Here is a 17,131-nt window from a genome sequence, read left to right on the forward strand (position 1 = left end):
AAAGGAACATACCGGAGGTTTTTACTGGGTCGACGACGGCGTCACAAAGCTTTCCGGGGAATCAGCGTTACCACATATTTATGCATTTTTCATTTCATACAGCATTAAGCACAAGACGTCTCCTCACTTGTGTTGAACGGTTGTCATGGCGACGCTTTCAAATGCTTGTTTCTCATTTTGTGCAGCCACACGTACAGTGTTGTACTTGTTTTTGGGATATTCACTGATGCTCTCGTGTTTAAAATTAAAAAATGCTGTTACTTCTAAGAGGAGATGAGTCATTCTTCGTTACCGTGACAACACTGATGCTGGTTCCTTTAGATACTTTCAAAAAGTCCTGCTCTTCACTTTCACTTCCTTAAAATAAATGTTTTTGAAGCTGTGTTGACTTCAGGGAACAGGTTCTACGTTTGTGTACTTGAACGGCATTGAACCTGCGATGCTCGGTGCCGTCTGTCAAAACAAATTGGTTTTGCACCACAAGTGGAGGGTGTTGGTTGTAAGTGAATATTTAAAGCGTGTGTCCTGCACAGCGAGGACATACCTCGGTGTGAAAAGCACATTGCCGGTGTCCGCTGGGCGATAAGAATCTGAAACATGCAGTCTGCGTGGTTGCACCGTGACGTGCAAAGATGTACAGAAATGTAAAATGTGTTTTCATTTTGGCGGATGATACTCCGTCGCCGTGGTGACCACCTTTTTGAATACGGTGTGTATCGTCCTGTCAAATCCTAAACACTTTGGATTGGTTTTCGGGCCTCGGCACCCTTTGATCTGATGTGATGACGAGAGAACCGGTGCGACCTGTTTCCTCGCCTCCTCCATGTTTTTGTGCGACACCTTCGCTGCTCGCGGTGGCACATTTACGAGCAAGAGGTGAGAGCAAAAGACAGTGTTATCACTGCTGCTGCAGGCGTTCAGACACCAATGGCTCTGCTCTTTCCTGATTTCTGTGTTCAGTGTTCAGTGAAAGATTGTTTAGATCCAAACAGAAGCAGCGTTGTTGCTGGTGAAGCTGTGAAATGTGTCCAAACTGATACTTACTCATCATTTATTGTTGTATAATATTCCACGTAGGTGTGTCTTCTGTGATTAACTGCGTTCGTGCCACCAAGTGGTGTGAAGCTCTTTGTTCGTCTTGATCACACCCTTGGGTGCATTTTATTCCCATCATCCAATTTTCCATTGTCTGTAAACAGAATATTTCCTTGTCCTGTGTTTATACTTTCACACGTCTGAAAGGAATTAAATACCTGATGAGTCAGCGGGAAACTCAGAAACACAGGAATATGGATGTGAGTATTTTAAAGATAAAGCGTGGGGGCATTAAAGGTGGACTTTCAAGACACCAGAAGGTGGAATCAAGCAAATAATCAAACTGGTGTGCTTCATTATTCCACATCCTCTTTCACCGTCGAGCCGAGAGAAGAGGAACCAGTGATGTGCTGTCAAAAGCAACACAGGCTGCTTTGTGCTTCTCTGTGGCATGTTGGTATGTGAGCCACCTTTCCATCCCCCCCCCCCCCCCCCCCCAGACCTGACACTTCCTGTCACTTTCCCTGGCGTTGCCCTCCGAGGCATCGTAGATCAGCTGCATTCTCGGTGAAGAACAAAGTTCAAAGGTGTGCGACGAGGGAACAAATAGACTCTTTAGCCTCCTAATAAGAGGGCCTCGGCTTCACTAGTGGGTTTCACTTATAGAGGAGAGAACACAGGTACTCTCACAGTCTGTGTGACGGTTTCTGAGTCTGGGGGGGATGATGGTCGTTATGTGGACCTTACATTAGCCGTGACCCGACTCACTCCTGCCAGACACTGAGTCCTTACAAATGCTGATGTAATGCATTTTAAAATGTTTTATTATTTTCTTTTAATTCTTCTATTTTTTTGTCTCACTTTGTTGTCTGATGTGAAGCACTTTGAGTCTGCCTTGTGTATGAAATGTACAAATAAAGTTGCCTTGCCTTGGCTTGCCTACCCCAAACCGCGGAGGGAGACGCCACCTGAAGGGGGGAACTACTTTTGTTAAAGTCAACCGGAAGTCAGATGCGGTCCGGCCTGCAGAAAGGAGGAGCAGCAGTGGATGTGAACACCTGGAGGCAAGGTACATTCTAACGTAATAACGCATTTATATATGAACGCAGACATGCAGTTACATATGTCTATATTCACTGTGACTTATATCGTAAATAAATGAGCCCTTAAAAAAAGACGCTTTTTGAAACTCCAGAAATTGCCTGAAAATAATCGCAATTTTAAGTTGACTTCACCGTCAACGTCATCCAGCGATAGTTGCCTGTATATTAATGGATGCGTTGCGTGCTGGAGCTGCTGTTTGCTAATTCGGCATGTTTTTAATCTGGCAAAAATGTAACTAGAGATCAATTTGTAGCCCCCGGCTAGCTAATTAGCTAACTTAATGGCAACAACAATCCCGTACTTATGACACCTGTGACAAAACTTACACGTCATCATCCCCCAGTTATAAGCAAGACAATTAATAATAATCTCAGATTATCCCTGTCCATTCATACAGTGATATTGGTTAAAAAGCCTATTTTACAGAAACAGACCACTAGAGGGCAGTGTAGATTCATACATATGTGTACCAGAACAACCAGAACAACCAGAACAACCACACTACAGACACTGTGCTTGAGATAAATAGGGTTTAAACAGGAATATTTCCCATCACATGTTGAAGAAAACGCTGCAAACAGACTGAAGACTTTCAACATTTCTACTTTCTGCGTAACGACACGGATCCAACAATGAATGATGGGAAGTGAAACTAGGAAAGTAGTGCACGTAGATACGTAGTGTTGAAACTGACAGATGTCTTTTGTTTGCATGCTTTTTTGTATTTTCTCGATGACTTAAAAAGAAATTCATGATCAGATGATTCATTGTGGAAATTGCATTCATTTATCACATGCATTTATATGTCATATGAGATCATTTGTTTGTAGATTTGGCAAGCTTTTACATTCACTGAGTCATAATTAATTTTAGTATTATAATTGTATTGTTATAGTGGAAAAGCTGGGGAAGGATAACAAATCGGCTTGCCCTTTTAAGGGGATTAAGTTTGCACCAACAGGTCATTTTATTGCCAAATATGCAAAGTGGGGAAAAAACCCCAACAACCCCCAAATCAATGACTTTAATTCAATTTCCATTTTATTTGCCTCATATGTTCAAGTCTTTTTGAAGTTCACTCGTTGAAAATGTGGGAAGAATTAGGTATTTTGCCTCTGCAATAATGAAATTGGTTAACTAATTAAAGTGTATTTGGTTCAGCTGTGGATCCATGAAAGGTCTCATAAAACGGGCTTTTGTCATGAAAACAGGACCTGTAGACTTCTTGTTAGATTTTCCTTACAGACTTATCCGTCCAGCCTGAGGGAATGAATAATATTTTGCAGTTCCTTTTTTTTTATGTACTGCTTATGAGGTCACGTCAGTCCTGAGCTGCTGCTTCTTTTTTTTTATCTTTCCAAACAAAATTGTCTCGTCTTGTTCTTTCCAGAGGAAATGATTCAGGTCGGAGTATTAGCAAAGAATGTAAGCGCTGAATGCGGCGGGCGATTTGCGGGAAGATGGTACTCATCAAAGTGTCACGGTGACCCTTAAATCACTCGTGTGAAGCTTAAGAGCGGCTGACGTTGTTTGAATGGGATGTGATGTTTGGTATTTCGCTGGTTGCAGGAATTAAACACGGCCGGGATCTTAAAGGCTTAGTTATATTTATACACAACCTCCACAAAGCTCCTCGGAGACACTCCCTGGAGTGTTGGAGCAGGTAGAGGAGGCGTAGCCGCGGTGCTATCAGGCTACACGGTGAGCTCATGGGACCCCCCCACCACCACCACCACCACAGTCCTGGTCCCATTCTGATCTCACCTACTTACAGTGTCTGTCTGGAAGAGACTCAAACCCTTCTCTGTGTGAGTCCACCTCAGAGGATCAGTGGAGACAAAGTGGTGCAGAACCCGGCCCAGTTCTTACCTGTGTGTGTGTGTGTGTGTGTGTGTGTGTGTGTGTGTGTGGGGGGGGGGGGGGGGGGGGGAGAAATAATTCGGGCTCATCAGTGAAGATTAAACTTAAGATCTCAACAAGGACGGAGTCTCCCTCCCCTTGATCTTGATGAGTTCACTTGATTTCAGGTGCACACACACACACACACACACACACACACACACACACACACACAGACAGTAGATACAGTATATATAAACACACGCACAGGCCTGCATCCCCTCCAGCACCTGCATGCTCGCTCACGCAGCCAACAAGCCCGAGTCCGTCTCCCGTCTCACCTTCCTTCCCCGGTTTGCAGGTGAAACTCGGGTTGATCATGTGACTCGGGGGGGTCGGCGAGGAGAACCCTGCGGGGGCCGTCGCCGCGTTGATAACACTCATTAGAACTCATCTGACATGTCCAGCGCTGTGATGTTACAAACACGGCTTTAAACTCCTCTCGTGGAGTGGCTTTCATCCGGCGACGCTGCCAGAGCAAGAAGAAGAAGAAGAAGTGTTTCCATGTGACACCTCCGTTTCTTCTTGATAACAGTGTTTCCTCTTTCCCCCCCGCTCCCTCTCTCTTGCTCCCTGTTAGTGCCAGCGACTGGGCCTGTGGTCGGGAGACATTCCTGGGGCAAGCCCACAGCGTTCGCTGGGATGCCTGCGCTCAAGTGTGGAACTCAGCAAGCCGCTGCGCTCCCCTGCGGTGCTGGCATGGTGAGTACCGAGAGATCCTGCTGGGCCTGCGGTGGTGTTGGTAACCTCGCATATGAAGCCCCTGCAGAGAGGGAGGGGAGGGGGAAGGGGGGGCTTACTGAGCCGGGATGCATTTCCACACATAAATCATTCAGACAATCGGGGAGGGAATGAATGTGGAAGTGGTGAGGAGAGTAAATGAGGAGCTGAGGTGATGCGTCCCCGTGTACGACCATCTGGAGGAGAGCGTTAGGCGCTCTGCAGGACTTCTACCTCCTCACTTCATTAGCATGCACTAGTACAGCCGAGGCTCTCACAACATGCATCCATCTTGCATTTATCTCACAGCCGCAGCTGCTTTTCCGTATCGTCTGACTCCAAAAAGCAGGTTGGAACAAACTCCCGTCTCTTAAAACAACCGGTTGCCGCATCCTTCTTTTTTAAGCTTTCTGATGTCTGAAAAAGTTTTGGAACCGTTGTGGTTTTATATATCTGACAATAGTGCCGTGCCTTTAACTCTGGGAAAAAAAGTTTTATAATAATACAGTAAAATCAAATGGTAACAACCATCTCCCTCCCTGCTAAAGGGCCGTAACGCAGCATACGTCGACTTGTAATCTCAGACGGATCCTCGCCGCTCTCTCGACACCTTCCACACTCCAGCCCAAGGTTTTTTATTTCCTGACGAGCATCATACATTAAACATGGCCTCAGCTCCCCCCTTGTGTGTGTGTTAGTGTAAAAATAGGTTTGTTGGGTGCACAGTGGGACGCCCGAGCACAGTCCCTCTGTCTTCTAATGAAGTGTTGCTGTGAAAAAGAGTGTTCTGACTTTCTCAAACTCCCCGAGTGACTCTGAGCTCATTTGGTTATACAAGTGCTCACAATTACCCAGAGACTTAGACGCGGGGACACGGGGATATTTCCATATCCCTGACGGATGTTATTTTAATTACACTCAACTGCTCGACTTTGTGCTTTGGATTTACGTTTTTTTTCTTCTGTGGATGTGAAAGAGGGATTCTTGGAAAGGTTTTCTCCGTCGTACTGAATCCCTCGTTTATTGAGCCCCTGGTCTCCGGCGGAACATATGGCGGGGGGGGGGGGAAACCGTATTAAATATCCTCCTTTATTAAATATGTCTTTTGGAAATAAGGTACATTTTGACACATAATCTTGAAGTGAAAGCAATTACGAAATGCTGATAAGACAGGATGATGCAAAATGTTCCTTTTGTTGGCATCATCGCCCACGAGTTAAAAATGATCTGCAACCTCGGGAAGAAAAGAGTTGTTATCTCCAATCAAGCCTCGTCGTGAGGATGAAATTATCTCTGATTTGTGGGGGAAATAAATCACGCACCGGGAGCCGGCGTGGTAATTATAGTGTAGAAATGCAAACATGAACGCATGGGCACAGCTGATTCATTTAGGTGATAATGCAGGAGGCGCTAGCAGGTGTTTGATGGGGGGGCAGATGCTTCGGCTCGGCGGGACTCTTCCTCCAAACTAATGTTTCACGTGTGATCGGCAGTGATGTGTGGCACGGCGGCCCAGCGGGCGGCTGCTTCATGTGAGAGGTCAAACAGCTCCTCCATGCTGACAAGCAGATGATGCACTTTATTTGATCAATACATGTATATTATTCGTTCAACATAACTTAATATCTGCAAGGATTTTTTCTATAAAGGTTCACTGGGATTTCAGTGCATCTATTACAGGTTTGAAATTGCTTCAGCCCCCAATTGAACTCTGAATACGGATGACGTGTGAGGGAGGAAATCAGTGGAGGTATGAAATAATAATAAAAAAAACACTGTAGGGTTTTCATTTCCCGTTTTCAAATAGGTTTTGCAATTTCACTCGTCGGTTGAACTTTTAACTCCAGTCGGATGAATCCGTCCTATTTGTTCCCCCTGGATTGAATAGTTTTCAGACATCCTGCATATACAAATATATACTTCATATACATACTTCATATATATATATATATACGTCATATACATATATACTTTATTTGACTGTTTTTATTTGTAGTTCTCAGTGAGAAAGCAGACATTCACCCACCATCACCCTGGTGGATGAAAACGTGCTGATGAGCTGCAGCAGAACAAAAATGCAATTTCCAGGCTATTACTTTTTCCATCTACCCCCCCCCCCCCTCCAATTTTTTAAGACCTGTTTTTACCACGTGACAGGACACTTTTTCTTCTTCTTCTTGCCAGTGACACCTTCACGGGACCACGTGGTCGGACTAAGCCCGGTCCACCTTCAGCCTCTACCGGCACCTGTGTGCGTAAAGTCCCGCAGGAAAAAAAAGGAGGGGAGGGGAGTCCGAGGAGAGAAGGAGCAGCGGAGGAGTCCGGAGCGCAGCGCGGACGCGTCTTCTTCTTCTCTCCTCCCCCTTCAGACCCCGCCGCTCCGCTCCATCTCTCCCTCTCCCCCCTCTCTCTCTCTCCCTCCCTCCTTCTCCCCCTTTCTTAAATTGACATTGGTCTGGCTCGGAACATGATAACAGAGAAGCCTTCCCCCGCTGCGCGTCGTCGGGCCGTCCTCAAGCCGGATCACTTGGAAGTCAAATAAGCAGGAGGGAAGAAGAAGGATCGCACAGTCTGCTATCAGCGGGAATAACCGGAGACCTTCATACGCACGCACGCACGCGCACGCTCCCGCACGCACCGTATGTGCTCTGGCGCATCGCCGATCGTTAGAAAGTGCTCGTGTTGAACTCCGGGGAAAGTTAACATGTATCTGCGCGCCGTGATCCGCGCGAGTCTGGGATTTGTAGGTCTGTGCCTGGTCGCCTTTGTCCAGCAGTCAGCTTCAGGAAGTAAGAGCACGCAAGGTACGTGAAGAAGAGCCGCTCTTCTTTTCTTTTCACTCCTGATGGCTGGGAATGTTCAGAGTGGGAGATCTGTGAGATGCTTGTGGATTTAAAAAAAAAAAGCTGATGATGACACTCGGTTAGTTGTAACAAGTGGAAGTTGAATTTAAGTTAAAAGCAAGAAATGTGAAGTTTTTTTGGGGGGAGTTTGAATCCAAGCAGGTGTCTGATCCGTGTTTCTGCTTAAATTCAAAGTTATTAAAAGTGCTCCCAGGTTGCCTTTTGGTCCTCAGACCAGCGTGAACAGTAAGCTCATCCTGCAGGTGATTTGTAGCGTAGACTCCTGCAGACCAGACAAAGTATTTGACACCGGCCTGCAACGCACACATGGAGGAGTCTGTCAGACGCCGCCGCCGCCGCCTTCATTCACACTAAAGGGCAGAAAAACCCTCCGCCACCTCACCGAGGGAACAAGACAGACACGGTGCTACACGCTCAATTTCAAGACCCCTCCTCCAGGGTTTTCATCACTTAATTTTCCCACAATGCAAATGCCAGGGCGAGAGCTTGCCAGAAGTATTTGCATGCAAAGACACATCACGGTTCCTGTGTGTGAGTGCTGATTGTGGTCCGTGATCTTTCGCACACACACACACACAGAGAGAGAGAGAGAGAGAGACATCTCTCGGGCGGTCGACGAGGCAAAAAGAGAGAGAGAGAGAGAGAAAGGGGGTGGGTGACTATTTTGCATCCTGGGTGGTCTGCCCCCGCTTGTGGGAAAACTCAATATTTACATTTTGCAATTAGAACTACTTTTTTCTCACTTAATTTCCCTGGACATGGACAACACTTGCTTGTGGCGTGGAATGCTGCCTTAACGGCGTGCACCTGTTTGAACGGACCCCGACTCGGGGGGCTGCCCCTCCAGATCGGCGGTACCCCGTCCACCTTATCTGGGTTATTTGTCAAATAACATGAAAACTAGAGAGAAATCTGGATTATTTATTCAATGCAGATGTTTGCGGACGAGAGCGTCGGACGAATCACGGCATCCGTCACTCTGGGAAAGAGAAGGAATGAGGGAGGGAAGGGTTGGAGGATGTGGTGGAGGGGATGACAAAGAAGGGAAAAATGAGAGCGGAGGAACCGGGAAGAGATTAAGGGTGCGAGAGACAGACAGCCAGCCAGAGACGAGGCTCCTCGGCGGGGAAAAGAGAGGGGAGCCGTGCACGTCATGGCAAATCACTTTCCCCTTGAACGGAGTCGGGGAGCTCTTTGGTTAATGCGGCGGCACCAAGGCAACGGTTGGTGTGGGGCTGACATGCATGCCGTGGCTCGGGCTATGTTGGTGTAACCTCTGCTCCGGGGCCCTGGGGGTCTAAAGACGCGAGGCCAGCCTGAGCGTAGGGAAGACCAGATCCAGGCGGACCACACTGTGGGAACCGAGCAGCCTTGGCAGTGTGGAGGCCTCGAAGGCTTACGTGGAAGAGATGCCGCCCCGAGTTCTCCACTATGAGCGAGATTGGAAAAGGAAGGAGAAGAACCCACCCCCCAAAATCATCCATCCACCCCCAACACTCACTCACCCCTTTCCCCCTTTTTTTTCCTTTTTCACCCAAACTCCTGCTTTGTCTGCTTTGTCCTCGCTTCCTTTCCTTTTGCACTTAATGAAGTAGCTTTTTTTCCTTTTCTCTGTCGGCCATAAGCAACGACTGCGTTACACCCGGAAAGCTTGCTGTCAGCTTGTGTGCTATTTATATTTTAGCAACAAAAAAAAGAAGAAGACGTGCACAGCTCCCCTCTGTCCCTGGGTTGCCCCCCCCCACCTCTCCGTCCTGTCCGGCCCACTTTTGTTTCTTGATAGAAGGCTGGATGTGTTGCAGGTCTGGTGTGTGTGTTTAGCGAGAGAGTGTATGTGCTGTGGTCATTCGGACACTTCTTTGAAACTGTACGTGAAGCCACATAAAAGAAGCATTTAAATGGGGCTTTTCTTTCCGCCCGTGGCCTTGAACTTCTCTGAGGAGAAGCCACACAGGCGGACGGAGACTGCGGCACTGTCTTCTGTGCACATGGCCAGTCATCTCGCTTTAACGTTTTGACACCACTTTGGCGCTCCTCTTTCATCACCTTCACTCTCGATTCTCCGGCTGTGCGGTTTCGCCGTTACCCCCTCCTCCCTCCTCCTCCCCTCCGAATCCTGCCGAGCTCCTGCAGTGGTATTTGTCAAGCCGTTCCCCTCAGGGACTTGCTTGGGCCTTTTTCCGCAAAAGTCCCTGTTCGCCTCGCCAAGGTACCGGAGAACAATCTTTTTCAACAGCCAGCGAATGGAAGATGTATTCAGGTCAGCCAGGGGAAAAAGGGACTCCTCTCGTCCTCCATCAGGATGCTGTGAGAGGTTAAAGTGGGCGATCTGGGAGATCTTCATCCAAATAATGTCTGCTATCTGTTATCAGAAGGAGGCGACGTGACGGCTCACCCATGAAAGCATTGCAATATTTAGACATTTGCAGTTTGACACGCACAATTCTGATGAAACATGAAGCCCACGTATCAACAAAAGACTCCAGAATCTATTGTTTTCACTCAAATACGAATTCTAAACCAACCAGGACTTAAACCACGGAGGATCGCCACTTTAAGGACTTTGCAAATCTGCACATTTAGTGGTTGAACCAAAGTCCCCTTTTTAATTCCTTCCATTTGTGACTTCTCACGATGTAAAGCAGAGAAACACCCTTTTCCCCGTCTCGGCCTGTCTGTCTGCCTGCCTGTCTCTCTGCAGCAGATATGTCAGATAGTCTCGTTCCGATCGGAGCGTCTGAAGGCGGGGAGCGCCTCGGGGGAAGCCCCCCGCGGGTGAAGGGGGATCAATCCCGGCTTCACCACTCGGGAAGCATCTGCCTGAGGAGTGGAGCTCCACAACGCTGTACGTGTTGCTGCAGAGAGATTATTATCTCGGCATTTACTCGAGTGGTGAAAACACGAGATGGGCTTTGATCCGCGATGAGTGATCTTCTGGATATTAATGATTGCACTTAGCGTGCAGAAGTGTTTTCACTTCCCAGAATGAGGCTGTATTATAGACGGAGGAATCCTCACAGAGAAAACTGGGACAGTGGAGATTTATTTTTCGGTGTGGCCGAGCTGCAGCTCGGTACGGACCGTGTTTACAGGCTCATGTAAAGTGGGAGCTGTCTGGTTCACGCTGTGACCCGAGGCGTTCCGCAGGGCCTTTCCTTCTTCGTTCTGGACAGTTGATCACTTTCATCCTCGTGGCTGGAATGTAAAACTCTGCAACAGAGTGGCAAAAAGATTCTGGCCTTAAGAAATGTGACTTCCCCACTCGAGGTCTCCGAATGAAGAATCTTTCCAAATGATTAGCATTTAATCCATTCATAGTATTTTGGTCAATAAAGCTGCTTATTAGGTTATTATTCCACTCTAGTGAAAGGATGAAGAGTTACTGCTGCTTTTCTCTGTAGGAAATTAAGATTTATCAGCGTTGCATGAAGGGTTTCTGGCATTCATTTAAAGGAATAGTCCATATTTTAGAAGATACACTCTTTTGGAGTTGGATGAAATGGACTTCGGATGCCCCGGATTGATCGTCCGCCAAACGTCATCAGCCATTATTCAGTAGAAATACTAGATCGGAGATCAGCATTAATGTACTTTTATTTGCCGATCCCAATGGGACAAATGTCATCTTTTAACATCTAGTTTTTGGGGCGAGAAACATGAATAAATACAGTTGTTTGACAGTGTTTTTGTTGCAATATAAAGTAGATTTTGGAGTGAATCATGGCCTGTTTCACCTACGAACACTAGCAGCTTATTGTTCATAAATAAAACTATTAATGCTGAGATTCACTTTCAACCAAAACAATCAGTACCTGCAGGAAAAATAAGGTGATGGCGGCATCTCTAGCTCATCTCTATTACTGTTCAATGTAATGCTACTGCTAGCTGCTGGTTAGCTTAGCAAAGACTGGCTAACTGGCTGAAACGAGACCTGCCAGCACTTCGAAAGCAAACCCGCTGCTTGTTGCCTGGAAACAGATCGGAGTTTAAAAACCAGCGTGACTGGTCAGAATGACCACCGTTTCTGCTTTTCCTTCCGTTTGCATCCATTTATATTTGTGCTACTCATTGTCTGCATGCGTATATATACTTGATTCACACGATTCCGTCTGCAGTACGAATGTCCGGTCGGTTTCAAACAAACGTTAACCCGTTGATCCCCGGGAGCAACCCATCAGATATTGAGATTGCCCCTGTCGCAGTCTTTTGTTGAGCAGAAAAACCACCTTATCTGCAGCCAGCGCCGTCACCTCCTTTAGAAGGTGGAGATCTGCTGTGGAAGAGAGAGGAAAAAGCAGAGAAGTAACCCAAACTTCCCCCCGCACCCCCGAGAACGACTGCTTTGTATGCGACGCCGGTGTCCAAGCATTCAAGCCCTCACACTCGGGAATAAGGAGTGCAGACCTGGTTCATTTATCGAGGCCTTAATCCGAACAATCTGTTCCAAACGAGTCACTCAGCTGTGGCTTTAAAATGAGGAGCTCTTCCTCCCGGCCTCTCCGGCTCCGGCGGTGGCCTTTGTTCTCTGTGCAGATGCGGCGCTGTGCTGACAACATCCCGCTGGTGTCGGGGGAGGATGGAGTCAGTGTTGACGGCATGCCGACCCCCCCGGTCTCAGACTCACCTCCAGCCCTCCATACAAGCCGGTGGTTTGAGGAGCCTCGGTGTCGTCCCTCTTAGATCATTAATCAACCCAGAGAGCACACGTTTGTTTTCCCGTTGCATTATTGGGGATACCTCCAGGAGAAGATATGAGCCGGATCGATTCCCAGTCTGTACTTTCCTCCTCGCTCTCTTCCCCGCTCCCCTCTGTGACCTCTCGGCTGAATAATGGGGGGGCGAGTCTCTCTTTGAGAGTTTGGGGGTGGGTGAGGGGGGGTCAGTGAGGGACATCATTAGGCTGGTCTGCGGTGGTCAGCGTTTGTCGGGAGGGGGGTTGGGGGTCAGAGCGAGCCTTGTTTACAGACTTGTGTGTTTACATTCCTGATGGTGAGCGCCAGCTTTAGAGACTGCTGCGAGTGAAAGGAAATGCTCTTATTCTGCTTAGTAATGGAAAAATCCAACCCGATACATCAAGGAATCCAGATGAGAGAAGAAGTTATTTATTTGGTGAGTTCTGGCCAATGCATTCTGGGTAGAAAGGATGACTTCACTGATGAATTTGAGACTTCCTCAATGGACAGAGGCATGGGAATCAAACACATGTGACCCTCCAGTGTTTAATCACCACATATTTATAGGTTTATTTATTGCAGACTGTAATAGTTTAGACTGGAGATTAACTGTTTGTTCATGGCTTTTATTACCTATTTAATGTACGGATTCATTTCCCCATTTAATCGTTTGCTCTATAAAATGTTAGAAATAGTGAAAAGGTTCCCAGAGGCCACTGTAACGTAGTCCAAAACCCCAAATAATCAGGTTACGATACAGAAAACTAATATATATACTCAAATTTGAGGAGATATTTTTGTTAATTGATCAACCAAATAGTTTTCTGTTGATTCAACTCAACTAATCGTTGCTCTACAGGCATTCAGCCCTTTTTAACACAGTTTGCTGCAGTGACTAAAGTACCTGATAAACTGTGATATTATATATGTTTAGAGTGAGATTAGAACAGTGCATTCTTAGTGTGTAATGTTTCATATTGCTTCATACTGACGTGTCAACTATTAGTCTTAATAAGTAGGTGTCCATCGCTGGAAGAGAGCACTTTTTAAAATTAAACTGTCAACACTCATATTTTAATAATTATACAAACAAATGCTGCATTAATTACAGGAAGAAACATAAGAATGTGATAATGGACGGCCAGAGTCTTTAGGGGAAACTTCGCAGCAGGAAGAGGATTTGAGACGCCTCTCTGGAAATTCCGGAGGTTTAAATGTCAGCACATTAATTGTAGTTTTCAATAATAACAATAATCACAATCATAATGGCTTCCAAACTACAGCTGACATGATTAATTGATCAGTCCATCGTGAAGAAATTAGTTGGCGACTGTTTAATTGTCATGTTTGAATTAAAATGCCAAACCTTGTGAGGTCCTGAGGCTTCTATGTGTCATATTTGATAATAAACTTCATATATTTGGGGTTTTGGTTTGACTAAGATGCAAACTTGGGCTCTGCCGAGGTAGATTGGCTGTTTTCAAACATGATGAATCCGTTAATGTTTGAGATTATGAGAATAATCATCAAGATCCGACAATTGGATGGATTATAAGTACAACTCAGGCAGGATGCAGGTCACCTGATTAACCCTCTATTGATGTTTTATTTGATTTTATTGGTTTCCAGTGGCAAAATGTGCCACCCCTTTTTTGAGATTTAATATTTCCTGTCGTCTTCTTTACGGAGTCTCATTGAACCAGCATTAAGTCCATTAAGTCGCCTTTTAAACGAAGGCACATATATATGTATTTATATATCCAGTCAGCTCCAAGGCCCCGCTGAGTTCACGTTTCTGAGCTCCAGCCGTTAATGCCCCGCTTCACGGCGCTCGCACACAGAGAACCATTCACTTTATACCTCCAGTTTGACAGGAAACAACTAAAAATATCACACTTGTGCTGTAATTGCCGCGTTTTGCCATCTTTACAGTCGCTGCCCGTATCTGGTTAAAGCGACCGCCAATGAATGTAATTGCTGTGTGCAGAGGGGAGAGTGTCATGTCAGTTAGCTCTGGTTGTATAAATATAAGGTACACAGCTGGACTAAGTGCCGCCCTTTTCCTCGGGTAGAAAATATGCTGCATGAGGCCAAGAAGTCATAATCGGTTGAAAAAAAAAACCTTTTGAAAGGTACAAATGAATATCTTTGCTCCTCGGGGGTTACAAGTTCTGCTGGATTATTCAGCGCTGTTATCTTTTATTCCTCTGACACTCGGGAGCGTGTCATGTCAGCTCGCTCAGTATTACTCTATGATTCACTTAATTACTGTAATAAGTGTTTTTCTTCTGGAGGTGGTCCGGAGGTCTGTGAGTCAGTGTCTATTAAGGCCACACATGCTAAAAGGAAAGGGCAGAGCACCAGACGCTCGCTCTGTCATCATCAAAGATCCCAGAGAATCGCCATCCTTCATTTGGAGAGTTGGAGATTTATTTGATTTTTTAATGAATGCAGCAATTTACTCTGCAGACCCGAAGCAAGCCATCGTGCCCCGGATGTGTTCAGGCTCTCGGAGGGGAAACCAGTCGAATGATCCAAAGTATTAATTTAGAGAATAATTGTTTCTACATGAAGAGGCACTCCGGCCGTTCACTGTTGCACTTCTACAAAGTTGGGGCCAAATATTTGCAGCAGAAGTCGAGATATCTAGACTTTAAGCCTCTAATATGGGTCGGACACTAAAAATACACAAAACCTACATTTCCCACAATGCAACTCAAAAACATCTTTTCTTTCTTACAACTAAATCACACTTCCTCCAGGACGTTTTACTACTGTTTGGCAGGCTGAGTAGTACTACCTGACATGAGTAGTACTCCCTGAACGGAGTAGTACTCCTTGATATGAGTAGGACTTCCTGGTCTGAGAAGTACTCACTGACCTGAGTTACTCCCTGATCTGAGTACAACTCCCTGAACTGAGTAGTACTCCATGATATGAGTAGTACTCCATGATATGAGTAGTACTCCCTGATCTTAGTAGTACTCCCTGACCTGAGTAGTACTCCCTGACCTTGGTAGTACTCCCTGACCTGAGTAGTACTCCCTGACCTTGGTAGTACTCCCTGACCTGAGTAGTACTCCCTCATCAGTAACCTAACATCATGTCTCAAATTGGTGGCGTGGCCCTTTAAGAGTACAACCAGCAGGTTGAGTCATGACTGTCATTGTTAACTAATGGACGATCAATAGAAACAAGTGATAAAAGGGGAGTCCTGTCTGTCTTTTAGTGTCGTCCCCCCCCCTTTAAACTCAGCCTGCATGTTCTTGTTAACTTTCCCTTTTTGGCTGCAGATTCTTCTGAGGCTTCACGGTTGGTGGACAGCAGGGAGGGGTCCGGGGGGGTTTGAAGTTGTGATCCCAGTTTTGTGAAAGCACAGGATCAGTCAGTGGTCATGATTCCTAAACATTTAGAGTGTGTGAAGGATGAGTGTAAATATCCCGAATGGAAGCAGTTGATATTTTTATTCACAACTTTTTAGAGGCTTGCTGGCGGGCCAACAGTGTGTCCCTTCATTAGCCGAGGAGGCGGGGGGGTGTTAATGTTGACGTCTGCATTTCATCAAAACCATTTCTTTTTTCGGGGGTGGATGGTCTGCTGCCCTGCACAGTTTGAAACATTCTCACAGTGTGCTGAGATAATGTTGCACCGTCCAGCTATAGTTCCTGTCCTCTCCACAACCTCACACTCACTTCCTCTCATTAGTGCACACCAGATATATATATAGCACCATGTTCACTATAGTGTTAATGTCATGTGTTGTGCATTATACTACATTATTTATCATGGCTCCCCCTCTATGCTTATTGTTTATTTATTCTCTGCAGAATCGAGGTCTGAAACATTTTGTTTTTGCACATTTATAGATTCTGGATTTCCCGATAGGGCTAGTAGATGTGAAAAAAACCAAATTATTATTTATTTCTTCATTTAAATCTAGTCTTCAAACATGCCTGCCATTCAGTGTTCTGCTCTGCCTTAATTAATTACCTTGACCCCATCCTGCACCGCCACAACCCAAAGTATAGTGTAAGTGTGGTTCTAAGACGATAATTACAGTACTTGTTCCTTTGTAATTATACGCAGTATGACAAACGCTGTGATCCACGGAAGACCTTATTATGGACTTGAACCCGGCACCCTTCCTCCTCCTCCTCCTCCTCCTCCTCCACAAAACTTCAGGGATTTCATCTGAAAATGCTTTTGTGGAACAAGAATGTTTTGTCTCTAAAAACCAATAAAAGCGTCAAATCATGGCAGGAAAAGAAAAAGGACTGAATGAATTACTGGTCCATATTTTTTTTGACTATTATTTTGAAGTTTTGCTGCAGGCAGCGCGAGTAAAGCTACACCTTTGGGCGTCCCAGCTCCACTTAGTCTATTTCTGTATCTGAAGGAAAAGTGATGGGTTGGAGGTGAGGTGGGGGGGTGGGGGGGCAGGTTTGGGGCAAAGCAAACAGCGAGGGTCTCAACACTCAAAGTAAACATTACCCTATGTTTGAACTACACGCCTTCGGCCTTACAGTTCTCCCACACACTCGCGCTCTCCCCTCCGAGTTTTTTATTCCTTCTAACACCCCCTCGGTCCGGCCGGCTAAATACACTGCTTATCCCACGGCCGTGTCATAAATCAGGGAGGAAAAGCACCTCTGACAGGGTCTCACCTCCACGGCCAGCGGCCCTTAGCCAGCAGGCTTCTACTTTCAGAAGAAACGGACTAATGGCCCTTTTTTTTCAGTATCCTTCCTATTAAAGTCCCAGTTGGCAACATGTTTCTGATCATATTCACTGAAGCCGACACTACGCTCCGATAGAACAACATAAATCATCCGGTTT

General features: G+C 46.1%; 1 protein-coding gene across 1 annotated transcript in view; it reads left to right on the forward strand.

Annotated features, from left to right (window-relative positions):
- Positions 1–7,191: 7,191 nt before the first annotated feature.
- Positions 7,192–17,131, forward strand: part of LOC311017803 (uncharacterized protein) — a gene marked incomplete at its 3' end in the record, with an annotated part of 31,327 nt that continues 21,387 nt past the window's right edge. Inside the window, exon 1 of the mRNA XM_084016380.1 lies at positions 7,192–7,562. Coding sequence (XP_083872506.1) covers positions 7,463–7,562 — 100 coding nt within the window. The 5' untranslated portion in view covers positions 7,192–7,462. The remainder of the gene's footprint in view (positions 7,563–17,131) is intronic.

The sequence above is a fragment of the Eutrigla gurnardus genome, assembly GCF_963514095.1.
Source record: "Eutrigla gurnardus genome assembly, chromosome: 8".
In the NCBI taxonomy this organism is placed as follows: domain Eukaryota; kingdom Metazoa; phylum Chordata; class Actinopteri; order Perciformes; family Triglidae; genus Eutrigla; species Eutrigla gurnardus.